This window comes from Diabrotica virgifera, chromosome 9, assembly GCF_917563875.1.
Source record: "Diabrotica virgifera virgifera chromosome 9, PGI_DIABVI_V3a".
In the NCBI taxonomy this organism is placed as follows: domain Eukaryota; kingdom Metazoa; phylum Arthropoda; class Insecta; order Coleoptera; family Chrysomelidae; genus Diabrotica; species Diabrotica virgifera.
Window position 1 is genome coordinate 68037442 of NC_065451.1, and position 26637 is coordinate 68064078.

The window sequence follows — 26637 nt, forward strand, 5'->3', positions numbered from 1 at the left end:
AAAGTAAGCATGTATAGTTGCATTATTTTTTGACAATTCTTTCCTCATGCATTTAGGTAAAACCATTATCATTTACTTTTAGCTTTAGTTTATATCTTTCTTCTAACATCATATTTTTCTTAGTTTGCTTCTTTGCTTCCCTCGTCTACTAATATTACACTCGTCATCTGTGGTGAAAGTACAAATAGTAAACACCAAAACATTTAACTGATTATTCGTTTATTTGATTAGGCACTTATTAAGAATTTAGCCATAAGGTAACATTGTTTCAACAAATTTTTGATAAGAGAACATAAAAAGTTTTTAAATCACAATACTGATCAACAAAATTAATTTTAGTATACCTAAAGCATATATTTGGTTAAATTAACTACCGTTAAAAATTTAAAGCACCAACAAAACTTTTCATTTTCAAACTTTTATTTTTTTTACCAGCAAAACTTTACCTATTACATATTTGCAAAAGTAAAAGTGAGTCATAAGACTGCAGTTTGCGAAAATATCAGTTTTTGTGGTAAACTTATCAGAAACATAAACTGACAAAAGACGCATTATTTCCAATATTGACGAAGACAACATGAATAGTTTGAAGCTACTAATAGATTACATGTCTTTATGGCTACGTGATTGTTCAGAAAAAAGGATTATTTCTGACCTATAGACAAGGCCACTGTACAACCAGTTGGAACAACCCCTTTTTCCTTGGAAGATATACGGGTTTGAGGGATCGTGACAAGTTTACAGGTCACTGTCTTCGTCGAACATCGACAACTCTTCTGGCAGACGCTGGAGCCCGTATGACAAAGTTGAAGCAGCACGGTGGATAGAAGAGTATGTCAATTGCTGAAGGGTATATAAAAGGTAGTAGACAGGCTATTCCTTACATAAACTTGATACGCAGATAATGAAACATAAATCAAAATTTGCTGCTGGCAATCTATCACCAGATCTTTTCAGAATTGTCAGTTTTATGAGAATTCCACTAAATAATGTTATGTAGTTATAATTTAATTTCATCATTTGTACGATAAAAAGTTATCAATTTTTTATCTTTATGCCTGTGCGTGCCAAAGTGTACTTTATACCCACACTGAAACTCAACCCAAGAAAACTGAAGCTTTTGTTTATTATTTATTCTCGGGTTTTGACCAAAGTCCCATTCTAATTTGTAAAATTTTAGTTGAAATGAATTGATAAACTAAATTCGCTCAGCCGAGCGAACACAAAACAATACAAAACAAAAAATTCCTACCATACACTCTTTTCTGCTCAAATCAACTTAATCTTTCATTAAAAAAAGAAGAGTTATTGAAAATAGTGGGAGTGTATACTAAACTCATAAAATTTTGTGGAATTTATTTCATTCATTATATCAAAATATTTTTAATTTGTACGATAAATAATTTTCTCGTTTGTTATCAATACATTATAATGGTGTAAATAAATAATTATTAATTGGCGTATGGTTTATGTTATTTATGTCTGTTTACTATTAATAATATTGGCTATGAGCAGGCATGTTTGGTTGTGTAGTAATTTCCAGTCACGTCTAGCAACTTAACTTCCAAAAACAAATTTCTAAAATCACTAGACAGTTGTGTCTCAGATTAGCGAATTCAGTATATCCTATATTCAGATAAAACTTTGCAAAAATAGGATTTGATAAAAAGTTTTGTTGACAGTTTGATTTTTTTCGGAGGTATATATCAAAAATAAATGTAACAACTGGGTTGTGCACGACATTTTATGTTAAGGAAGTCCTAAACAAATGTTCCTACATTCCTAAAAGTCGAAAACTAAAATTTTTCAAAAAATAATCATAACAAATTTGGCATTTTGGTTTTTTTAGATTCGATGATTTCGAAAACTCAAAATCAAAATATATCGTTACATAGTGAATTCATGAACGTTACATAAAGTGGGTATTGTTAAGCTTTCTCCATTGACTGAGGCTCTGTCCATGATTTTAGTATAACCTTGCTATTTGTTTTTATCAGATCTCTCTTTGATCTGATATAATAGTGCCATTAGCTGTCACGAACTTTATATGAAGATCTGTTACAAGAACTATATTTTATTACCAGACTTCCATGAATAGAATGAAAGAGAATCATTATCGATAGCTTAAGCACACTTAAGCCTGATTCTCACTAGCATGCAAGGCAAGTGCTCGGCATGGGCAAGGCATCGGCTCGGCAAGATACATTTTACATAAAATCTTATGCACTTCACCGGATGTAATTCACACTATGCGTGGCAGGCACCGGCAAGCGACGGGCTTTGCATGCGACGTTCATTTCGAAACAATCTTTGCCGAGCATGTGCCTTGCCGTTGCCGGTCCGGTTCCTTGCACGTCTAATGAGAATCGGGCTTTAAGAGTAGGTTGGAATGACAAAAACAAATGTGCTTGTAGAATTCCTCGACAAAGAGAACAGCAAAATAGCTCTGGATGAAGACCACACGGGAAAGTCAATTTTCATACCTATGAAGCATTATTTCAGTATAAAACACGAGTGTAGTTAAAAAGAATAATCAAGCAACAGAAATATTAAATATGCTAAATAAGATATGATTACCAAAGGCAATAACTATGTAGAGAAAGCTATAAAAAAGTTATCAAATGTCCAAATGAGTAAGACAAATAAAATCCATAATAGGAAAATTTATTGAGTCCTTTATCGTTTAACCTGATCATGGATGAAATAATTAAAAAAGTAGGAACTAAAAACGGATACCAAATGGTAGAAAAACAACTTAAAATAATATGATATGCAGACGATGCAATACTAATTTCTCAAGGTGAAGATGATCTACAGCGTATGCTGCACCAATTTAACATAACCGCCAGAAAATTTAACATGTTAATTTCCCCAAAAAAAGACTAAGTGCACGGTTATAACAGCAAATCTAATAAGGTGTAAATTGGAGCTGGAGGGCCAGATAATAGAACAAGTGATGGAGTTTAAATATCTAGGCATCACACTATCTAGCTACGGAAGGCTCGAAAGAGAAGTGGAAGATCAAGTGAATAGAGCAAACAGAGCCGCAGGTTGACTGAATGACACAATATGGAGAAATAAAAATATCGGAAAAGAAATGAAAGACAGAATTTACAACACAGTCATCAGACCAATAATGACATATGTGGCAGAAACACGACCCGAGAGGACAAAAAGATTGCTCGAAACAGCGGAGATGAAAACCCTTCGAAAAATCGATGGTAAGACTGTATGAGACAGAGCTAGAAGTACAGATATACGACGGAGATGCAAGGTGTATATTAATAACTGGGTAAGATACAAAAGAATAGAATGGAACGACCACATTAGCCGAATGACAACAAATAGAGTAATAAGGACAGCGAGAGACGGTTCCTCAATAGGAAGACGGTCAGTGGGAAGACCACGAAAACGATGGAACGACAACTTACTACAGGCACATTGAAAAAACAGACAGAGTCATGTCTATACAAAAAGAAAAAGAAGAAGAAAAGCATATAATAACGTAGTAACTAACATTTTTTGGCAATTTTGAGTTACAGTGTTCTTCTTGTACAACTTTTTATGTTCTATCTGCCAATATGATCGGTGTGGCTGTAAATGCATTTATAAGAAATATTCCGAATGGAGTAATACCGTAAATATGAAAAATATTTGAATTACTTATATCCCCAATAGGAAGACGGTTAGTGGGAAGACCAGGAAAACGATGGAACAACAACTTACAAGAGAGGCACATTGAGAAAACAAACAGAGTCATGTCTATACAAAAAGAAGAAGAAGAAGGAAAATTCAAACATATTCAAGCCATAAACAACACAACACAATTAGAAAATGAAACAGAACAATTGAGGGGATTAGATGCTAAGAGGTACAAGTGACAAAATATTGTAAACTGAGTTAAGTGCACAAAATAATACTAGATAGTACTAAAAATTTAGTGGCAATGAGATACAGGTGAATTAACCTACTGGTGGCGGTACGTCGCAGTTTTTAGTTTGACAACTTACGAAATATTTAAAAACAGTTTGCGCCAAACAGGTACAACTTCACTTGTATCCCTTTGCCTGTAATGTGTTGGATATTATTTTTGGTGAATCGTTTAGTATCCTTTCAAATCAAGGCCTTAAAAAAGTATTCAAAATAAGTGAAATAATAACACAAAATGTACCAAGTAATTTTCCATAAATAAAAACATTTATAAGTAAATGATAGTTTTGCTTGTTTTCGATTCAGAGGGATGCACAATCGCCGGGCAGCTGTTTCCACCGTTTCAGGCTTTTTCAACAGCGCTAGCATGCACTCCTCTGAATCGAAAAACAGCTCAACCATCAATTTAAGGGGAATTTGAAAGATCATTCAAATTCCCATCGGGACGCGATCCAGCGACATCTCTTAACAAATTGAAGAGTCTCAGATGCAGAATCCACCATTAAAATGGTAAATAGTTATTTAAATGGCTATCTTAGTGTAAAAGTACGAAATTCATATACTTTTTTCGGGAAATTCTATAATAAAAGTACTGTACCAATTGTTTTGAAAATTTGATAAATTTCATAACAAAATGAAAATTTCATAACAAAATATTGAAAATTAAAAGATTTATGCGCCATCTACTGGCACCGTCAAAATAAAAGCATAGCTCCACTGCTGCAGTGATTGAGACTAATAAATATCCTGAAACATAAAATTTAAAAGTGATTACTGAAATATAAGGTATTTCCTATACCATCAACTAGGATTTTTGAAAAATTTTAAAATTTGGAAAAATGGCGAAGTGTTGAAATTTTTTTTAAAAATTATCTGAAACATTTTCAGTTTCAAAAACCGCCAAATTGACATTTTTTATCCGATCAAAAAACCCCTAGTTGATGGTATAGAAAATAACTTATGTTTCAATAATAACTTTGAAATTTTATGTTTCAGGATCTCTATTAAATCTATTAAATATTAAATCTATTAAATATTAAATCCTGTACATTTAAGTAATTATTGTATATTATAATTGAAAAAAGAAAAGAACAAAAAAAAGAGAAAAGGAAAAAAAAAAAACAAAAACAGAAAAAATAAAAAAAAGAAAAAAAAAACTAAGAAGATGTAAACCTCCGCGAGGATGAATCGGGTTTACGTCTTAGCGTAGTAAAAAAAAAACAATTTATAAAAAATAACAATAAAAAAATTAATAAAAAAAACAAATTAACAATATAAAAAAATGCAAAAAAATACAAAAAAAATAAAAATTTACAAAAAAAAATGAACAACCAAAACAGAAAATTATTTAGATAATAATTGTAGATAATAATGTTAGTTTGTTATGTATTTAGAGTTAGAAATATGGAAAAAATTCCTCTGATTGAAAAATCAAATTTGTTTGTTTTTAAAATAACAAAATGTCTGGCTAATTGGCTCGGCCAAGGCCATCAAATTCACTCAAAAAAAGGATCTCTATTAGTCCCAATCACTGCAGCAGTGGAGCCATGTTTTTATTTTCACGATGCCAGTAGATAGCGCATAACTCCATAATATTTTTTTATGAAAATTGTTTTACATGTACTTCTTTTTACAACAAATTCCTATGCAAATTTTCAAAATAATTGGCACAGTACTTTTTATTTTAGAAATTCCCAAAAAAGTATATGAACTTCGTACTTTTACACTAGGATAGCCCCTTAAATCTAGACTTTTCATGTTGAAAGTTCTTTCTGGTACATCCTTAATCTGCGACTCTAACAATTTATAAGACCGCAGACGACGAATATAGAAAACAAAAAGGATTCCTTGCAATCACATTCCGTTTTCATTCGTCTCGGAAAAGGACAGAAGAGGAACTTTCTAGTACTCAAATCTAAGTAAAGATAGAAAAGTAAATGATGGTTTTGCTTGTTTTTGTCATTTATGCAAAAACATTTATTTTTGCGAAGTTTTTCTTTTATTATAGTTTAAATCCCCTCAATTATAAGATATGACAAGGCATGAAATTCAACAAGAAATGATCAGACTCATGAAAAATAAGCTATCAATTATAAACAAACCTGAATACACCAAAAAAAAACAAAGATCATGTAAATATTCTTAATGTAGAAAAATATGTAACTATTCATGAATTCACTATTTTTTACTCATTTATGAGCCAAAAGAAACAGTTTCTGTATACACCCCAAATTTTATAGACTCTATCCATTCAGTGTGCCAGGAAGACTCCATTTGATCTTGAATCCTTGTTTTGGTAGCCTTATGAATTTGGTCTTCTAATTCAATATGCTTCATATTAATCACAGCAGTCTCCAGGTAATAAGGTAAATAGTTCAACTGTAGTTCATCAGCATAAGACGAGATAATCTGTGAAGACTTAGCCAACCAGTCCATTACGGGATTGTTCCAGTAATCCCAAGAAATGTTCTCGAAGTTGTTGTTAGTCTCAAATGAGGTGGAATTGGTTTTTATAGAAGCTAGTAATATACTAGTTTTCAACATATCTACCACTACTGGGGTTCTCAGTTTATTATCAAGATCAGTCTTTAGGTTAAAATCGGTCCAGTTTTCAACTACGTCATCTGTGAAAGGTGCTACTGTCTCTGTTTTTTCTTCTATCTTTTTCTGGTATAAAACAGTTCCAGGTACTTTGCTTGTCATATGAACAGATGTTAGGAGAGTTAGGAATCCAGCTAGATATGTTACAGCCAATATAGCACCCACAGCGACTATGCAGTTCACTATCTTTTGTATTTCTACTAATGATGATAAGGTATGAAGTTCTGTATAAGTAAAGTGGCCACGAGCATTGCCTTGCTGTATTGCTAATATATTTTCTATGTCTTTGAGCTTCTCATAAAACTTTGATTCATTTACAAAAATTTCCCAATTCTGAAACAAAATAATCAATATTACTCATATGCTAAATACTCTAGGCAAATTAGCAAAAAAAAAGAAGACAAGTTATTTACCAGCTATTTAATTGCCGGAATCGAATCTTAAAATCGCATATTAGTAATATTCGCTCTGAAGCTATTTCCTTGTGGCATTTTTATAATTAACTATTTAGATGGGAAATAAGCCACAATTAAATTGAAAAATATAATTTTATTAACGTTTCGCCGTTAGAATAAAACGTGTCAAAAATTCTTATCTGGAGCTGATAGAAGAAGATTAGAGCTTGAATTTTTATGTATTTCGTAATTTCACAAATTATATTTTTTATTTGTGTTTTTGACCTCGAATATCGTCATGTTTCGTTTTTTTTTCAGTTTTAAACTGTTTCTTACTAGAAAACGATTAACTTTAGAGAAAAACTAAAAAAGATCTTTTTTGTTTCCGATTATCCAAAGAACCTAAAATAATGTCTACTTCGATTTGGAATTGGACGAATAAAAACGAATTTTTCATGAGCTACAAATATGCTTTTGTTGGATCTATAGACTTAAGGAAAACACAACTCTTTTCGTTTTTTTCTAAGCTACATTTTTGCTAAAAATATTTTTTTCGATTATATATTTAATTTTTGAGGTATTTGTGAAAAAACCGTTTGAAAACGTAGTTTTTTTGTCGAAAAATAAACATTTTCAATCGCAAATAACTCGAAAAGTATTGACTTACATAAAAAACTCTATAGAATGAAAGTTGCTTACGATCAGTCAATTTATCCATTTCCGGGCTTATTTTTAACTCGCGCTTTTTCACCTCCGAGAAGGGGTGACTGTCACTCCTAAGTAAAAGCAACCAACAGCACAAATTCAACTTTAAATTGGAGGGTAAGTAGAACCTAAATCCAAATTTTTGTGCAATTCGGAGTTGCCCCTAAAAATTACACTCCAAAACTGTCATTTACTGGGATATACAGAGAGAGTCTGTAATTTGGAATAAATTCAATATCTCAAATACTAATTGTTTTTTTGAAAAATTCTCAGACCCGTCGATTAGTATTTCAAATTGTCCTTTTTGACATACAATAATAATGTATACAGGGTGTCCCAATTTAGAGATATGACGTCATCGTTGATTTCCTTAAATGGCAACACTGTCATTTTGATAGCTATTTTGATAGGGTGTGTAAAGTTATACACAACTGCAAAATATCAAATTTTTATTCTCTACCATTTACAAGATAATAGAAAATAACAAAGTTATGTCTGTAATTTGAAATAAATTCAATAACTAAAATACTAATTGTTTTTTTAAAAAATGCTTAGACCCCTCGATTAGTATTTCAAATTGTCATTTTTGGCATACAATAATAATGTACACAGGGTGTCCCAATTTAGAGATATGACGTCATCGTTGAGTTTCTTAAATGGCAACACTGTCATTTTGATAGTTATTTTGATAGGGTGTGTAAAGTTATACACAACTGCAAAATTTCAAATTGTTGTTCCCTATCATTTACAATATAATAAAAAATAACAAAGTTATGAAAAACTAGTAATCAAATAATAATTGAATTTAATTATTTCAAATAAGCAAATGCTCATAACGTTGCCCATTGACAATTTGGCAATAATTGAGGGCCAACATTATGAGTATTTGCTTAATTGGAATAATTAAATTCAATTATTATTTGATTACTTGTTTTTCATAACTTTGTTCTTTTTTATTTTCTTGTAAATGATAGGGAACAAAATTTGAAATTTTGCAGTTGTGTATAACTTTACACATCATATCAAAATGACAGTATTGCCATTTAAGAAAATCAACGATGACGTCATATCTCTAAATTGGGACACCCTGTATACATTATTATTGTATGTCAAAAATGTCAGTTTAAAATACTAATCGACGGGTCTGAGCATTTTTCAAAAAAACAATTATTATTTTAATTATTGAATTTATTCCAAATTACAGATATAACTTTGTTATTTTCTATTATCTTGTAAATGGTAGAGAATAAAAATTTGATATTTTGCAGTTGTGTATAACTTTACACACCCTATCAAAATAGCTATCAAAATGACAGTGTTGCCATTTAAGAAAATCAACGATGACGTCATATCTCTAAATTGGGACACCCTGTATTCATTATAATTGCATGTCAAAAAGGACAATTTGAAATACTAATCGACGGGTCTGAGCATTTTTCAAAAAAACAATTAGTATTTGAGATATTGAATTTATTCCAAATTACAGACTCTCTCTGTATAAGTAAACTGCTCGTCAAAAGTTAGGGATATAGAAAATTCTGCTGAATTTTTATAGTAGATTTTTTCGTGAACAGATTAACAGATTCCGCTAATTTTTTTTGTTATTTTAGACTTTTCTTTAGTATTTACACAGTTATGCAAAGGTTTACTCATTCTTTTTTTTTTTGTACTTATACCGGGTAGAAGAAAAGAAATATTTTTCTTATGTTAAGTTTGAGACGCCCTGTAGGGAGGACGAGGTACAAATGGGAGTATATATTGAAATCGTATTGTAGTCTTATGTTTTGTGAACATTTTGTTTTTTGAATATCCCTGATATCTTTAGAAATAAAAAATAGACGGTTTTGTAATTTACCATGTGTTTTAACCGAAACAAAAGTTTGAGACACCTTGTAGGGCGAAAAAGACACAAAGGTGAGTATACCTTGATATTTTGTTCTAGTCTCAAATTTTGTGAATATTTTATTTTTTTAATTTCTCTGATATCTTTAATAACAAAGAAATTAGACGATATTACTCTTTAATATGTGTTTTAACTGACGTCATGCGTCACATCACACATGTGAAACATAGAAAAACATATTAAGGATTAATACCGTCTAGTTTCTTTGTTATTAAAGATATCAGAGAAATTAAAAAAATAAAATATTAAAAAAATATGAGACTACAACATAATATCGGGGTATACTCACCTTTGTAACTTTTTCTCCCTACAGCGTGTCTCAAACTTTTGTTTCGGTTAAAACACATGTTAAATTACAAAACCGTCTATTTTTTTTGTTTCTAAAGATATCAGGGACATTCAAACAACACCATGTTCACAAAACATAAGACTACAATATTATTCTGATGTATACTCACTCACATTTGTACCTCGTTCTCCCTACAGGGTGTCTCAAACTTAACACAAGAAAAACATATTTTTTTCTTAAATAAGTTTGAGTAAACCTTTGCACAACTGTGTAAATACTAAAGAAAAAGCTAAAATAAAAAAAATAGCGGATTCCGTCTGTTCGCGAAAAAGTCAACTATGAAAATCAGCATAATTTTCTATATCCCTAAATTTTGACGAGCAGTTCATTATAATATTTCGGCTATCAAAATAAATACAGATTTGAAATTTTGCACAATCATACAAGTTGATGGTTCACATTTTTTAGTCAACTGAAATTTAAATTTTAAACGCAGCCTACTGCGAATCCACGAACAGTGTAAATTTTCGATATTTTGCTTGGCGTTAGAGATATCGAAAATTTCGATATTTTGCTTGGCGTTAGAGATATCGAAAAAAGTTGTTACAAATATTATAATACCTATAACCCCACATACCAAATTTTGCACTTTTAGTTTTTCAAGTATGTATTTTCAGTCAGGATCCTAAAACTTACCACTGGCTGTCCCGAGATGCATCTCGGGAGAGCAAACGGTAGCTTTAATATGTGTTAACATACCATAGCATTTAAGAAATCCTTTTCCAGTCGAACCAATTTTTTAATAGAAATATCTCCAGATGCAGCCCATTCATCTACAAAAACATCATCTCCTTCTCCATCATCAAATAAGAATTTACAAGAAACCATCTGAAACAAACATCTGCATGATCAAAATGAACTATTAGGTAATTATCTAACACTCTTACCAATGATACAAGAAACAAATCCGAAGGTGCAACTTTTTCCAGGTACTGTGCATTACATGTTTTCAGTCTTTCCAAATAAAGAAGGGCTAACACTAGAGAGCATGGAGCTACGCAGGCGTTTCTTGAGATTTGTGCAGCTTTGTAACAGTGTAGTCTCTCCAAAGATTTGCCTCGTTTTGCTTCGGAAAATATTTCGGCAGCCAGTTCTAAAAAATTTTTGATGTAAATTTTACTATTACTCAAGGCGGGATCTCCTTTGAATTTAACAGTTTTACTTTTACATTTTGGGGATTAGTAGGATTGGGGAGTCAGTACCTTTGTATCAGATTGACTGAACACTGGTCCTCTCAATCTTATAGAGCTAGGTGAAGCGAATATAGCTCTTCCAAGAGGAGCCTTAGCCTCTCTCTAGTCAAGACCGTAATGCATGGTGAAAAGCCGCATCCTACACGAGGTGCCCCTGTTAACGCAGAACATTACGGATCTAGACCGGAAGGTCGATAAATATTCCTGAAAATGGTAAGCAGCATTTCCAGTACCATGTTGGGGCGCATGGGAATTGATCCAGGACCGGCCTAATATTGGATAGTAGGAGGCAAGACTGCAGCAGTTTGATTGGCTTCTATACTGCGACTCACCAACCCGTTCGGCAAGCGTGGTGTTTTATGTTGTCAACATCCCCTCAAACAAATCGAAATGTCAGATTTTAAAACAAAGACGGAAAGACTCAGGTGAGTAGGATAAATCCAGAGTCTCACAGTGATTTATCAGTCTGTCCCAAGGATTCTGGGGGGGGGGGGGAGGGGGGACAAAAAACTGACGAAACGAGAAATACGAAAACCCTTTTCTTTCTACGTTGCCACCTATAATGCCAGAACTCTACTGTCAGAAGAAAAATTCTTCGAAATGGAAGATGCAATCAAAGAAATTAAATGGGACGTAATAGGAGTCTGCGAAATAAGACACCGTGGTGAAAACTTAAAGACGCTGAAATCAGGACACCTCTCCTACAGCATTGGCTCCGAAACCGAAGCAGTTGGAGGAGTCGGTTTCTTCATCCATAAAAAACATAAGAAGAACGTAGTTGATATAAAAAGTGTGTCTACCAGAGTTGCTTATGTAACCCTAAAGCTCAACAACAGGTATAAACTGAAAATTATCCAGGTATACGCTCCAACAACACAACATCCAAACGAAGAAGTTGAAGACTTTTATGATGATATATCTGTAGCTCTAAAAGACACACCCACCCACTTTACCATCCTGTGTGGGGATTTTAATGCAAAATTAGGCCTTAAAGAAGACGAAGCAGAGACATCACTAGGACATTTTGGAACTCTAGATAGAAATGAGCAGGGAGAAACACTCTTAGGTTTTTTTCTACAAAATAACCTGTTCCAAATGAACAGTTTTTTCGTTAAAAAACTACATAGAAGGTGGACGTGGGAAAATCCTGATGGTAAAACAAGAAATGAAATAGATTACATTATCAGTGTCAAACGAAATCGTTTGATAAAAAAGAAAACTTTGCAAGCCTGGACGCCCCCATTAAGTATTGATAAATACCAACACCATATAAACGCTGCTTTGGAATGAAATACAACTTCAGATGAAAGTATAAATAACTTAAATGAAAACATAATTAGAGCCATTGAAGAAAGTCAATGAAAAAACTGCCCAGAAACTAGAGAACTAATCAAAACTCGAAGTAAAATGAGAGGAAGCGAAAACACTGAAAAAAAAATGCGTTGACAGACATCAACAAGAAAGTGTCAAAGGAAATAAGAAAAGATCTAAGGAAGTTTAAAACTCAAGGCATCCAGAAAACCATAGAAGAAAACAAAAGTTTGAAAGTTTTACGACGGAAATTAAGAAACATAAAATGCGAAATACATAAATTAAAAAATAAAAAGGGCGAAATAACATCAAACAGAGAAGATTTACTAAATATCGTAGAAAAATTTTATTCGGAACTATATAGGAGCCAAAGGCTAAATCAAAATAATCTGAGGGAAACGGTTTCAAAGAAAATAATAAACCAAGGCTCCCAAATACTACCAGAGATAACCACTAGTGAAATCCATCAAGCACTGAGAAAAAAGAAAAATGGAATATATAATAGAGGCCATTAAAAACGGAGGCCACATTCTTATAGGTAAAATAAAAAATCTCTTCAACTTATGCCTTCATCAAAAGTCGATACCTGAAAAATGGAAAAACACAGTAACGATACTTTTGTATAAGAAGGGAGATAAGACAGACAGAACATTACAGACCCATTAGCCTGCTAAACCACTTATACAAACTCTTTACAAAAGTAGTGACATCAAGAGTAGAAAAGAAGCTAGATTTTTACCAGCCAAAAGAACAAGCTGGATTTCGATCAAACTTTGGAACAAACGACCATCTGCAGGCAGTAAAGTTACTAATTGAAAAGTCAATAGAATATAATAAGCCCCTTGTCCTAGGATTCGTGGATATTCATAAAGCCTTTGACACGATAGAGCTGGATAGCATTTTAGAAGCTCTAAATGAATGCCGCATTGACTATCGTTACAGTACACTCATCTATAATATTTATAAAGAGGCAACAATGAGTGTTACATGATAAAACCAAACAAATAAGCATAGAACGCGGCGTAAGACAAGGCGACGCACTCTCGCCAAAACTATTCATAACTGTTCTGGAATATGCCTTTAACCCTTAAAACGCCCAAGGATGGGTAAAAAATGTCCACCTAATGCGTATTCCCTTGTAACATATTTAATACGTGTTTAAAAATTGTTCAAAAATTATTTATTGTTAAAAATACAGCCCTTTTTCGAATGTTAATTTGGTTTTACCGATATTTTCGAAAATAAAAGTAATATCTTGAGCTAAATATGGGTGGGCTTAAAAAGTACACCCTTGGTAAGACTTGTTACTAAAGGTTTCTCTATAATTTCTCGTAGGTAGGAACATAATCCACATAATTATCAACGTATAATTACATAATCAACATAATTATCCGCCAATGAGGAGGCTGAAAGGAAGAATGTGGAGAAAATCGACAAATCTGAATTACGGGCTTTTACTGGTATGTTAATTTTGATGTACATTGTAATTTTGTTGTAAGGTTTGTAAATTGAATATTTTAGAAGATGTGTTTATTAAGCACAAGATTCTTAAGTTTAATGCATTTCCAACAACTCTCATTAAATATATTAGCTATTTTCGAGGTGGATATTTTTTACCCACCCTTGGGCGTACTTGGGCTAAAAAAGGTTGGGCGTTTAAGGGTTAAGATGCTCAACTGGGACAATAAAGGGATCACAGTAGACGGAGAAAAGTTAAATCATCTTCGTTTTGCAGATGACATAGTCCTTATAACTGATGACCTAGAAGTAAAGGAAATGCTAAATGAGTTAGATGCTATCTGCTGGAAAATAGGCCTGAAAATGAACTTTTCTAAAACTAAATATATGACTAATCTGATTCCTAGTGGACAGCTGATTATATGTGAACAAGAAGTAGAACTAGTGGAAAAGTACATTTACTTGGGCCATGGAATTAGAATTGGCAGAGATAACCAAACATGCGAAATAAAAAGAAGATTAACTCTTGCTTAGGCAGCCTACGGAGCTCTGAGAGACATGTTTAGGAGCAGTATACCGATCGGTTTAAAAAGACAAGTGCTTGATCAATGTGTGCTGCCAGTAATGACATATGGAGCAGAGACACTGACTCTAACCAAGGCAACAGCGTCGAAAAAGCGGGTTGTTTAAAGGCGTATGGAAAGATACATGCTGGGTGAACCATACGGGATAAAATAAGAAATGAAGAGCTCAGACAAAGAACCGGTATCGCAGATGTTGTAGAACGTATCACCAGGCTCAAATGGAACTGGGCAGGACACGTCGCCAGGATGAACGATTCAAGATGGACACGAAAGCTGATGGAATGGAGACCAAGAGAAGATAAACGCAGTAGAGGAAGGCCGCCTACACGATGGACAGATGATATCAGGCGGATTAGTAAAAACTGGCAACAATCAGCACAAAACCGTGAAGTGTGGAAACAATTGGGGGAAGACCTATGTCCAGCAGTGGACGTAAATTGGTTGGATGATGGTGATGATGACTTTTTAATTTAACAGTTGATATTTTTGCTGGAATGACGTCAAGATATACTTCGTATCAATAATGACGATGTGTGCCAGTCACAAACCTTGTGCTTATTTTTTTATACAGAGTGGGCCAAAGAAAACAGTCCACCTCGATATTTGGCAGTATTTATTAGATTTTAAGGAAATGAAGAAACAGGTCGATTTTTCATCTAAGGGGGACACATTTTTACGGTACATACATCTGTCATTTGTCAAACCCCTCCCTTCCACTTCCCCCAACCCTTATTTTTAAATAGGGAATAGGGGTCGTGTGATAGCTCATTTGAAAGGCTATTCAATTCTCTATTCAGCAATATTAACATTAACATAATTATTTATACAGGGTGCCCAAGAAAAATTATTTTGAATTAAATTAATTGACACAAAAAGAAGAATGTACGTAATTTTTTAACTCAATATACATTTTCCTGCTGACAGAAAATAGAAAAAAATGTTTATTTGATAAATAAACATTGTTTGTTGCTTAAATTCAATATTCAACCTACCAAGACGCAGATGGGTGGCAGCTTGAACATTTGAAATTAAGCGAAAAGCAATATTTATTTATCAAAAAACATATTTTTCTGTTTTGTGACAGTAGTAGAATGTATTTTGAATTAAATAAATTACATACATTCTTCTTTTTGTGTAAATTAATTAAATCCAAAATATTTTTTCTTGGACATAGATAATTATTCAAAGTTAATATTACTGAATAGAGAATTGAATAACCTTTCAAATGAGCTAGCACACGACCCCTATTCCCTATTTAAAAATAAGGGGTGCGGGAAATGAAAGTGAGGGGTTGACAAATGGCAGATGTATGTATCGTAAAAATGTGTCCCCATTAGATCAAAAATCAACCTGTTTCGTCATTTCGTTAAAATCTAATAAATACTGCCAAATATCGAGGTGGACTGTTTTTTCTTTGACTCACTCTGTAAAAGATAAAATTTTCGATTTTCAATTTTACATGATACTCTTACTTAACTAGATAGAAATTAAAAAATTTAATGTTCATTGTTTAAAAATTAACAGTTATCGGGAAAAAATGAAGGGTACAGAGAAAAAGGAGTAATGTCACTTTTGTTGAATTTTTCAGGAGAGCGTTTTCAAAGGTATAAGACTCATATTAATGATATGTTTTGTTGTATATGGTATTTTTTAAAAATCATGTTTGATATGTTTACTCTGTGGTTTCATGCGAAAACAATAAAAGCGTTTTAACTTATTTCTGCTTGATTCACAACTGACATTCCACCTTCTTCTCCTCTATATGTATTTTATTATTCGTGTTATATCATGACACAACCCATTTTTAGCCAGTGTTATTTACGTATAGTAAAGTACAGAATATAACCTATCTAATGAATTATTAAAGCAAAAAATGAAAATTTCTGACATTCCTCCTTTTTCCCCTGTACCCTTCAAATGCAAAAATAATGGAGTAAGTATTTCTCGAATTTTTTTCAACCCCTTAACCATAACACACAGTTTGCATATTCCGCCTAGAAAATCTCTATAATATGACTGAAACGTGATAATTTCGTTAGGACCAGTTTTTGCATAATAATTTTGCAATCCAACATCTGCAATAAACTGCAAATCTGCAAAATTATGCTTGGCTCAAAATAAGCACTTAAAGTAGTTGAAAAGTTTTTTACACATAAAGCAACGCTCCAGCTTACAAACGCGCTTTGGAAAATTGCAAATTTAAAAAACTCTCCTAGTTAGCCTATTTCATTTTTTCAAAGTATGTTTGAGAGCTTTAGAGCCGGTACGTTATGTCTACATTACACCTCGGTTACTTAACCGGGGTTTAATCGGGACCTCTTTAGGGTCTCTTGCGTTGTAATAAATGCAATTACAATTATTATTATTATTATAGTTATCGAAGAAGAGGTAAAAGACCAAATAACTAAAGCCAGTAGAACGGCCGGCCGGATACCTAAACGACACAATTTGGAAAAACAAACACCTAAAATTGGAAACAAAGGCCCGAATATATAAGTCAGTTATTAGGCCAGTTATGACTTATACGGCCGAAACAAGACCAGATACAAGCAAAACACGAAGACATCTGGAAACCAACGAAATGAAGATCTTAAAAAGGATTGCTGGAAAAGGACTACAGGATAGGGTAAGAAGTGAGGAAATCAAACGTATATGTGGGGTAGACAATATAAATACCTGGGTAAAGAACAGAAAAGAAGAGTGGAATGAGCACATAAGCAGGATGTCTGAATCAAGGATAGTAAGAATTGCCAGGGACAAGTCACCGTTAGGCAGGAGAAGTATAGGACGCCCAAGGAAAAGATGGAATGACAACTTAGGGGCAGAATGAAAGGCACCGTTGAAGAAAAACAGGCAGTACTGCCTATACAGTGAGCACGTAAAGGTTGGAATAAATTCATTTTCTCGAGAATGGACGATTTTGGAAAAAAATCCCAAAACAGGTCAATTTTTATTTTTAAATTGCGACTTTTTGGCATATGTATCATACTAGTGACGTCACCCATCTGGGCGTGATGACGTCATCTTAAAAATTTTTAAATGAGAATAGGGGCCGTGTGATAGCTCATTTGAAAGGTAATTTAATTCTCTATTCAGTAATATAAACATTAACATATTTATTTATACAGAGTATCCAAAAAAAAAATTTAAATTAAATTTATTGACATAAAAAGAAGAACGTGTGTAATTTATTTAACTCACAATACATTTTACTGCTATCAGAAACAGGAAATAATGTTTATTTGACAAATAAATATTGTTTTTTGCTTAAATTCAATATCAAAGCCGCCACCCACCTTTCTCTGGACAGTTTGAACATTTAGTTTAAGCGAAAAGCATTGAATATTTTTCAAATAAACATTTTTTTGTTTTCTGAGAGCAATAAAATGTATTTTGGATTAAATAAATTACATGCATTCTTCTTTTTATGTCAATAAATTAAATTAAAAAAATGTTTTCTTGGACACCCTGTACAAATAATTATGTAAATGTTTATATTACTGAATAGAGAATTAAATTACCTTTAAAATGAGCTATCACACGACCCCTATTCCCATTTAAAAAAATCATCGATGACGTCATCACGCCCAGATGGATGACGTCACAAGTATGATATGTATGCCAAAAAGTCGTAATTTTAAAATAAAAATTGACCTGTTTCGGGATTTTTTTCCAAAATTGTTCATTCTCGAGAAAATGAATTTATTCCAACCTTTACGTGCTCACTGTATAAAAGAAGAAGAATATATTACAGTTATAAATAAGTATAATAATAATTATTATAATTGCATTTATTACAACGCAAGAGACCCTACAGAGGTCCCGATTAGACCCCAGTTAACTAACCAAGGTTTAATCGAGACATAAAGTACCGGGCCTTAGTGATTATAGCTGAAAAGTTTAGATATTGATTTTCAGCTACTAACACCAAAGAATATAGAAGTTAATAGAAGGGCACTTACTGCCCTGTAACGTTTCAGCATAGGATTTTGTGTTCCTACTGAGTAGGTGCATGTGGACTGTCAATGACTACGGTATTTTCAAGGGACAAATAAACATGACCATCTGTTCCACTCAAACTCTTCTTCTAGGAGAGTATATATTCTTTGTTAACACGTTCGGCGTCCAGAACGACAGTGTATTGTTGCGACGGTTTCATCGAGGGTACTGACGACGCATGAGTGTCAGCGGTGTTATTGTGTTACTAAATGAACCATTTAAGTACATGGTACCAGCCAAGTGGCGTTTGTTCAAGATAGGCACCGAACGTGTTAAGTGCTTTCGGACCCAATATAATTTTGCAAATTTGCAAAATTATTATGCAAAAACTATTAAACTGATCCTAACAAAACTTGTTTCAGTCACATGTTTTGCACTTTTTTCCCAATTATTGAGCTTTTTTTTAAACAATAAGCATTAAATTTTCAATTTCTAGCTAGTGAAATACTAGTTAAAATTGAAAAATTAAACTTTTTCCTTCTATGTATATTTTTTTTCTAGGAGCAATTATCTCTCAAGTTGTAGGCACACATATGGGTGCAAAAAGCAAAAATTTTCGATTTATTTCAGATTTTCTTAAATAAAAAATTAAGCACGAGATTTATGGTTGGCGCTTATCAATATTATTAATATAAGGCACATCTCAAAGTTATTCCAGCAAAAAAGTAGACTCCTATGGAAAATGACCATTATAGTCCGTTTTTCTACAGATTCTGCCTGGACTATGACAATTTATTATTTTTTTACAAAATAAACACAAGATCGTTAAATTTGGCAACCTACTTGTTGATTTTATCAAAATCCTCCATATACAAAACTCTGTTAGCTCAACTCAAGACACATTTTGATAGATTCAGAGTAGGAAATGTACAACACAAAAATTCCTATCTCACACTATTAATAGCTCAAATAAAGTTGTCATAATTCTTTCATTGAAAAAAGATGAATTACTAGAAATAGTAGGAGTGTATACTAAACTTATAAAAGTTTCAGTATATCGAGGGTTCAGAACCATAGGGTTCCAAACGACATTTTGTACAAAATTGGTTTTTGTAAAGGATTCTATTTAATGTGAATCTAAAGAGTTCTGCATCGAATGATATTTGAAATATTTTGAATTGTTTCTATACTAACTTTACAATCAAGATTCAGAAGAAATAAACAAACCAAGGCATGTTAAATGCTACTAGGAGCACTAGCGAATCATAATTTACAATGTATATACAGTCGACTCGCGTTAATTCAAACCTGCGATAATTCGAATCTCTCTATAGTTTAAAGTTATCACGAGTTCCCTACAAAATCTCTCTATATTTCGAACTAAATCAATACATTTTTATACACTTGGTAATTCGAACGAAAAACATCATTGCTATATAACAAAACGACGTGTTAATTCGAACTCATCGGCGTCCAACACTCGACAATTCAAAGATGATGAAGAACCAGCAATAAAACCATTAGTAGTTGACATCAACGGTGTGAGTTTTTCTGACTTTGTTCAAGTGGATGAAGATGTTACTGTCTCAGGTTCACTAACCGATGGCGAAATTTTATCTGCGACAGATACGAATGAAAAAAGTAACGATGAAGATGAGTACGATACATCAGAACCTTTGGCACAGGTGTCAGTTAAGGAAGCAAGATCCTCATTCGATACCTTACAAACCTTCTGTCTACAAAACGAAAGTGATGAAAAAGCATTTCAGGCACTTTTTCTCTTAAAAAAAATTATTGAGTAGTCTGAGCAGCAGCAATGTGCTTTGAAGCAAACCAGTATAATACAGTCTTTCCAAAGATTGATGAATTCACATTAGGAATACATACATGTATGTATGTACACGAATGTAATACCTCTAAACTTTTGTCATCGTTATTGAATATGTAGCAGTTAATAAATAATCAAAACTTAATAATTCGAAGTTTTATTTATTTTCTCTCACAAATTTCGAACCATTTGATATTTCAAACACTCAATAATTCGTAATATTTTAAGAGTCCCTAGAGTTTCTAATTAACGAGAGTCGACTGTACATTGTAAAACCCAAATCATCATTTCCAAAGTTTATACATTGTAAATTATGATTTGGGAGTGCTCCTAGTAGCATTTAACATGTCTTGGTTTGTTAATTGTTGTTGGTTTGTTTATTGCTACTGCATCTTGATTGTAAATTTAGTATAGATGGCGACATAATAATGAAATATGGTTTCAAATATATATTTATTTATTTATTCACAGGCAAGCCCTATTCAGATATAAATGTTACAGTGAAATATGTGAAATATTTTCAGGTTACGCCCATAAGGTTCCAAGCAACAAGAAGGTTAGAAATAAAGTAAAAAGTTTGTGGATTCCTAATATCATCTAATAGGGCTTCTCATTCACAGTCATTTGTTTCGAATAATCTGAAAATCTGTCATATTTCGTATAATCCGTGTATATTAATATTATACACAGATTATACAACATATGACAGAAGCTCGAAACAGATGACAATCCTTGAAAAGTCCTAATCTGTATTGCTGGGAAGATTTTTGTAGTTCTGGTTCACATTAACCCTTTCAGTGCGGCGTTAAATAGAGTTGCACTGTGCTATCATGCTCTACTTATATAGGGTGAGGCAGATAACTGGCCTATTAGAAATATCTCGAGAACTAAAGGCAACAGAATCATGAAAATTTCAATAAAGGGGTTTTGAGGGATGATCTATTAAATGGAAATATTTTCATCTCTTTGCAACTTCCGGTTATACCTGAAGTTGCTTATAAATTGTTTTTTTTTAATGGTACACCCTGTATATTTTTACATTTTTGGATTCTCCTCAATATCTTCTTTCTTAAAATATGAAATTTTCTAATATTATACAGGGTATTTTAAAAGATATTTACGTTTTTTTATTAATTTCGTAGTAATATTCACACCCTGTAGAATTGTAATAGTTTGACATTAAAAACTCTGCTTACGTTCAAGTGATTTTTAATATAGTCTATTATTGTTAAGAATCATTAGTATAGCTAATTTTGAAATTTTAGTATACAGGGTTGGTCGAAACTCAAAATGAATATTTTCTGAGTTTTCTTAAATAGAACACCCTGTATTTTAGTATTGTAATGAAATGATATTTCATAGTACTTTTTTATTTTATAAGTATTCCCTATACCTAACTGCTTTAATTTGTGAGTTATTGGTGATTCAAGCTAAACATTAATTGCAAGAAAAAATACGTAAAATTTTATTAGGTTGGCCTTGAAAATATTCAATCACAAATAATTTTTCAGAAATAAATACATATTAATCCAGACTGATCCTTAAAATTACCAATAATGGTTTAGCTATCAAAATACCTACGTGGTTAAGATTGTTGGTGCGACTAACAATTAAGCACAATTTAAAGCAGTTAGGTATGCCTAAATGCTTAAGAAATAAAAAAGTACCATAAAATATCATTTCATTACAATACTAAAATACAGGGTGTTCCATTTAAGAAAACTCAGAAAATACTCATTCCGAGTTTCGACCAACCCTGTATACTAAAATTAAAAATTTAGCTATATACTAATGATTCTTAACAATAGTAGACTATATTAAAAATCATTTGAACGTAAGTAGAGTTTTAGTTGTCAAACTGCTACAATTCTACAGGGTGTGAATATTGCTATGAAATTAATAAAAAAACGTAATTATCTTTTAAAATACCCTGTATAACATTACAAATCCTCATATTTTAAGAAAGAAGACATCGAAGAGAATCCAAAAATGTAAAAATATACAGGGTGTCCCATTTAAAAAAACGAAGTTATAATCAACTTCCAGTATAACCGGAAGTTACAAAGTGATGAAAATATGTTCATTTATTAGATCATCCTTCAAAACCCCTGTATTCCAATTTTCATGATTCTGTTGCCTTTAGTTCTCGAGATATTTCTAATAGGCCAGTTATCTGCCTCACCCTGTTTAAATTAAAAGTTAATGTGACGAGAGCGCACCAGTGCGCCTTTCGCATTTTATCAAAATGAACAAAGTGCACTGGTGTGCTTTCCGCATTGAAAGGATTATGTCCCATGATGTTGATAGAGCATTCATTGCTCAGAAGAGAGCAATAAGAACAATGCTCCAGATAAAAGCTCGAAGGACCTGTAGGGGAAAATTTAAGGAGTTAGGATTATTAAAGGTGGCAGGGCTTTATATATATGAGTGTTTACTGTTCCTATTCAAGAATAGGTTTACACATTCTGAGCCAAAACACAGCATACCCACTAGGTATCTAGGGCTCAATTTCCCTTTACATAGGCTAGTCGCAACAGAGAGGGGACCTACATATTCGTGTATACAATTTTTTAACAAATTACCTGTTGGAATTAAATTGCAACAGAATTTTATTATATTTAGAACTGAAATAAAAAGCATTTTATTGGATTTAGAACCATATTCTGTGTATGAGCTTTTAAATCACACATTTTAACTTTTAACTAATAGTAGTTGTAATTGTAATTTTGTATGTACAGTGGTACCTCGATATACGAGCGCCATAATATACGAGTGTTTTGAGATACGAGCCGCTGAGGGAGCGATGTTTTGCTTTGAGATGAGAGCAAAATTTAAGATATGAGGAACCGCTTTTCATTAAAATTCATGCCTCTTTTTGACTACCTACTTTTAACTTGAAGGAGTTGATAAAGGGTATAATGCCAGCTAAGGGCGTTACAATAATTTCCAAGCTCCGAACCTCTCTTCATGAAAAGATGGAGAAACTACTGATGGTGTGGGTGAAGGAAGCAGCTTCAAGGAGGAACCTTAACACAAAGCATCATATGTGAGAAGGCATGAGCGATTTATGAAAGGGAGGAAGAAACAAACCTCTTTGGACAGTTTTTTTAAACGAGCTGCAGATGAAAATGAGCAAAGTGTGACGAAAAAAGTGAAGACCACTGATGAAAATTAAGCGTTTCACATTTTTCTTATTTAAAAACACTTAACAAAAACAACTAAGGTGGTTTTTTTGGGACTGGAACGGATTAATGACATTTCAGTTAATTTCAATGGGGAAAATTGATTTGACATACGAGCAATTTGACATATGAGCAAGGTTACGGAACGAATTACCCTCGTATGTCGAGGTACCACTGTATATTAGACACTTATTATTCAATTGTGGCAATTTGCTATAAGTGTGTTGCTTACAATTTTTTTAATAGAAGATATTTTGAATTTGAATGATTCAAGTTTTGTTTTTTAACCTTTTCCCTGCGGGAACCGGATATATACGTAAAATAATTTCGGGCCTGTATAACGGGAACCGGGTAAATACGCGAAGCCTTTTTTGACCTTTGCTGCGACAACCGCGTGAATCAGATATTGTTTGCATATTTTATGTTGCCCATAAAAGACAGTTAGGCATGCTATATCAAACTTTACAATACATTTAAAAATTTATACATTTCAAGAATCTAACCCCACAAATTAACAGTCACAACCAGGTTGATCAGCACAGGCATGAAACAGCCGTACAACACCTGGAAACCTTGGCCTACCGAAACCGAGTGGAACTCGGGTGGGTGCCGGGACATACGGGGGTTGAAGGAAACGAAAGAGCCGACTCACTTGCGAGAGAGGGCTCGGATCCTTGCGCAGCACACCCGACACTGGAACGATATTTCAGGACAGCGGCACAGCAAGTTAATGATGGGGCGGCCAAACCCCTCGCTAACCGATGAGGCCCTACGACTTGGAAGGAAAAAGCTTAGGGCAGTAACTGCACCCTAAGAAAACACCTGCACAACATGGGGATCTTTCACGGAGACCCTGTTTGCAGGAAATGTGGGGAGGCAGATGAAACTGCCTCACATGTCATATTTCACTGTCCAGCCCAAACCCAATGGCGACTGCAATACAGGGTCGAAAACTCGAACCTAAGTGTCAGAAGTCAGGTAAAGAACCTAATAAAGGGTCTTGTCCTGCTAGCTGGGAGAATGGACCTCTTATAGGTAACAGACGACTTAACTTCAAGTTAAGTAATCCCGAACCCATTGGGGACAAAAACCCAATGATGGTTTAACCCGAGACCGAACGGTGTGCAATAAGCCTACTCAGGCTGCAGCACGGGCCCCATGGCCACCTGGTTCGATCTAACAACCAAAAAAAAACAGTCGTACCAGAGACCATATTACCTTTATAACTAGCAGCAGTGAAAAGGTTAAGCTTAATTTAGGAAAAATATGTTTTTGTTTTCTGTTATGATTTTCAATTTAAGAATAAATATTCGTTTTATTTTGAAAGTTATTGCCTAATTTCACCAATAGGGAACTTCCGCCACGTCCGGTCCCAAGGAGCACGGATAATCGGGGTTCTACTGTATTCAAAATATATAATTTCAGGTGTTATAAGTTAACATATTACAGTAAATAATTGTATTATTTGCGCTGTTTATAGTATTATACAGTAGACTCCCCCTATTCGCGGTGTGCAAGTACTTGGAAGGGATATGCGAAACGATTGTGCGAGAATAGCAGAGAAATATTGCAACTTTTTTAAATAATTCATATTGTCAATTGAAATTGTCATTGTAATGATATGCAATTATTATATAAAGGTAAATTTAATTAATTGTATTTTGCTTGCAGTACTGCATTTTAATAACTAATTTTATTTACTACATACAATTGTTTACGTTTTAATAACTAACCTAAATCTTATTTTCTTCTTATTATTTTTTTTGGACTATGGCCTTGACAATTATCCAGTAACCAGGACCATATGATTGGCCAATATAATTAAAAGTGCTAAAAATGTTGCCGAGCTATGAAACCAGGTGTCGCTTTTCTGAACTTGCACGGTCCCAATAACGAGAACTTAAATGGCGGACTAATTTCCTAGTTATAAGCAGATCTCTCTATATCAGACAACGATAATTTTGAAATGTTTTGATGCCTCTTACGTAGTTTATTAGGTATCGATGATCGACTTGAACAATGAGACTTCACCATCATAAATTGTAAATTTCCTGTAATATTCAATATTGGAAGATAAAGGAAGAAGTTTATTACAGCACTGGCCTTGATAATAACACAGATGTTGAGCATTTCTATATACAGGCTGTTAGGGTATTTATTTAAAGCCATTACTGCGCTAAAACTAGGTAGAGGAACATATTATTCTTTGATTTCATTTTTCCTCGTTATAACCAAATATGCCTTGTTATAGAGGTGTTTCTAGTGTACCTCGTTATAAGCGAAACTCGTAATATCTGTGTTTGTTATAGAGAGAGTTCACTGTATTATTGTTCTTCCATTGTTTGTTTATTCTTAATATTGGCTATTAGCCAACGAACTGTCAACACTGATGGAATCGCCATAAAACGAAGTTAATGGCGTCAGGATGAGATAGAAGATAATCAGGTAAAGGAGGGAAGATAATCGGACAGTGCTAGTCAGGTACGTTGTAGTTGTAGCAAATTTTACCTGAAAATTGTCTGTCTCTCTAGAAGTGCTAGAACCTCTCTCTTGTATGTTGGCGCCTATCTCGCTTCACTGTTGGAATGGGACGGGGCCATTCCATCAGTGTTGACAGTTCATTGCTATTAGCACATGTATGTAACTAACTTCGCAAAAAAATAATTACTAAATACTAGACAGTTGTACCACACTACGTTGGTTACCACCTGTTGTGTTAAAACTATATCTACCTCTGATAATGAAGATATTTTATATTTCCTTAAAATGTTATTGTTCCTAGAAGATAACTTATACAATCTACAATAACAAAAATATTTTGAGATACCAATTTGGATCAAATGAGTTTTGGTGGAATGAATCAGTTAATGTAATTATTATTTCATTTTGAATCACCTGTAACGGGTAGACTTAGACAATCAGTTTTGGGAAGTTTTCCATAATAAAGGGTCTTCGTTATTCTTGACAAATATTTCTTTCGATCTCCAAACTAAAAAATGAGTCATGTATGATTCAAAATATGGTACAATATAGTTCAATTACTTACCATGTAGGGCATATCCCCACAATCTTTAGATATTTTAGACATGTTAAAACACTATTATTATGCCAAATGTTATCTACCGCATTTAAACTGAGCAATTCTGACTGCTACGTTTGCAAATATAAATAATTTGCAAAGTGTAGTCCTTCTGTATTTAATTAAATCGCAAAATGTTACAGGGTTGCCAGACCGATTTATACAATTCTCCCAACCTGA

The 26637-nt window shown here is 33.1% G+C and overlaps 1 protein-coding gene across 1 annotated transcript; it reads right to left on the minus strand.

Moving 5' to 3' along the window:
• Nucleotides 1–202: 202 nt before the first annotated feature.
• LOC126892754 (protein CNPPD1) lies at nt 203–26606 on the minus strand. Its single transcript, XM_050662438.1, has 5 exons — nt 26425–26606; nt 26274–26367; nt 10771–10976; nt 10583–10711; nt 203–6864 (listed from the first exon to the last, which is right to left on the minus strand). Exons 1-5 carry the CDS (start codon nt 26464–26466, stop codon nt 6124–6126), a joined length of 1212 nt encoding a protein of 403 aa, XP_050518395.1. The 5' UTR covers nt 26467–26606; the 3' UTR covers nt 203–6123.
• Nucleotides 26607–26637: the final 31 nt, after the last annotated feature.

What these genes read in the sequence shown, in the direction of transcription:
- LOC126892754 (XM_050662438.1), bottom strand. Translation starts at nt 26,466, where the DNA reads ATGTCTAAAATATCTAAAGATTGTGGGGATATGCCCTACATG. An exon ending in TCTAAGTCTACCCGTTACAG is followed by an intron (nt 10,977 to 26,273) that starts GTGATTCAAAAT and finishes AAAATTTTTTAG; the next exon opens with AACTGGCTGCCGAAATATTT. An exon ending in AGGATTTCTTAAATGCTATG is followed by an intron (nt 6,865 to 10,582) that starts GTATGTTAACAC and finishes ATTTTGTTTCAG; the next exon opens with AATTGGGAAATTTTTGTAAA.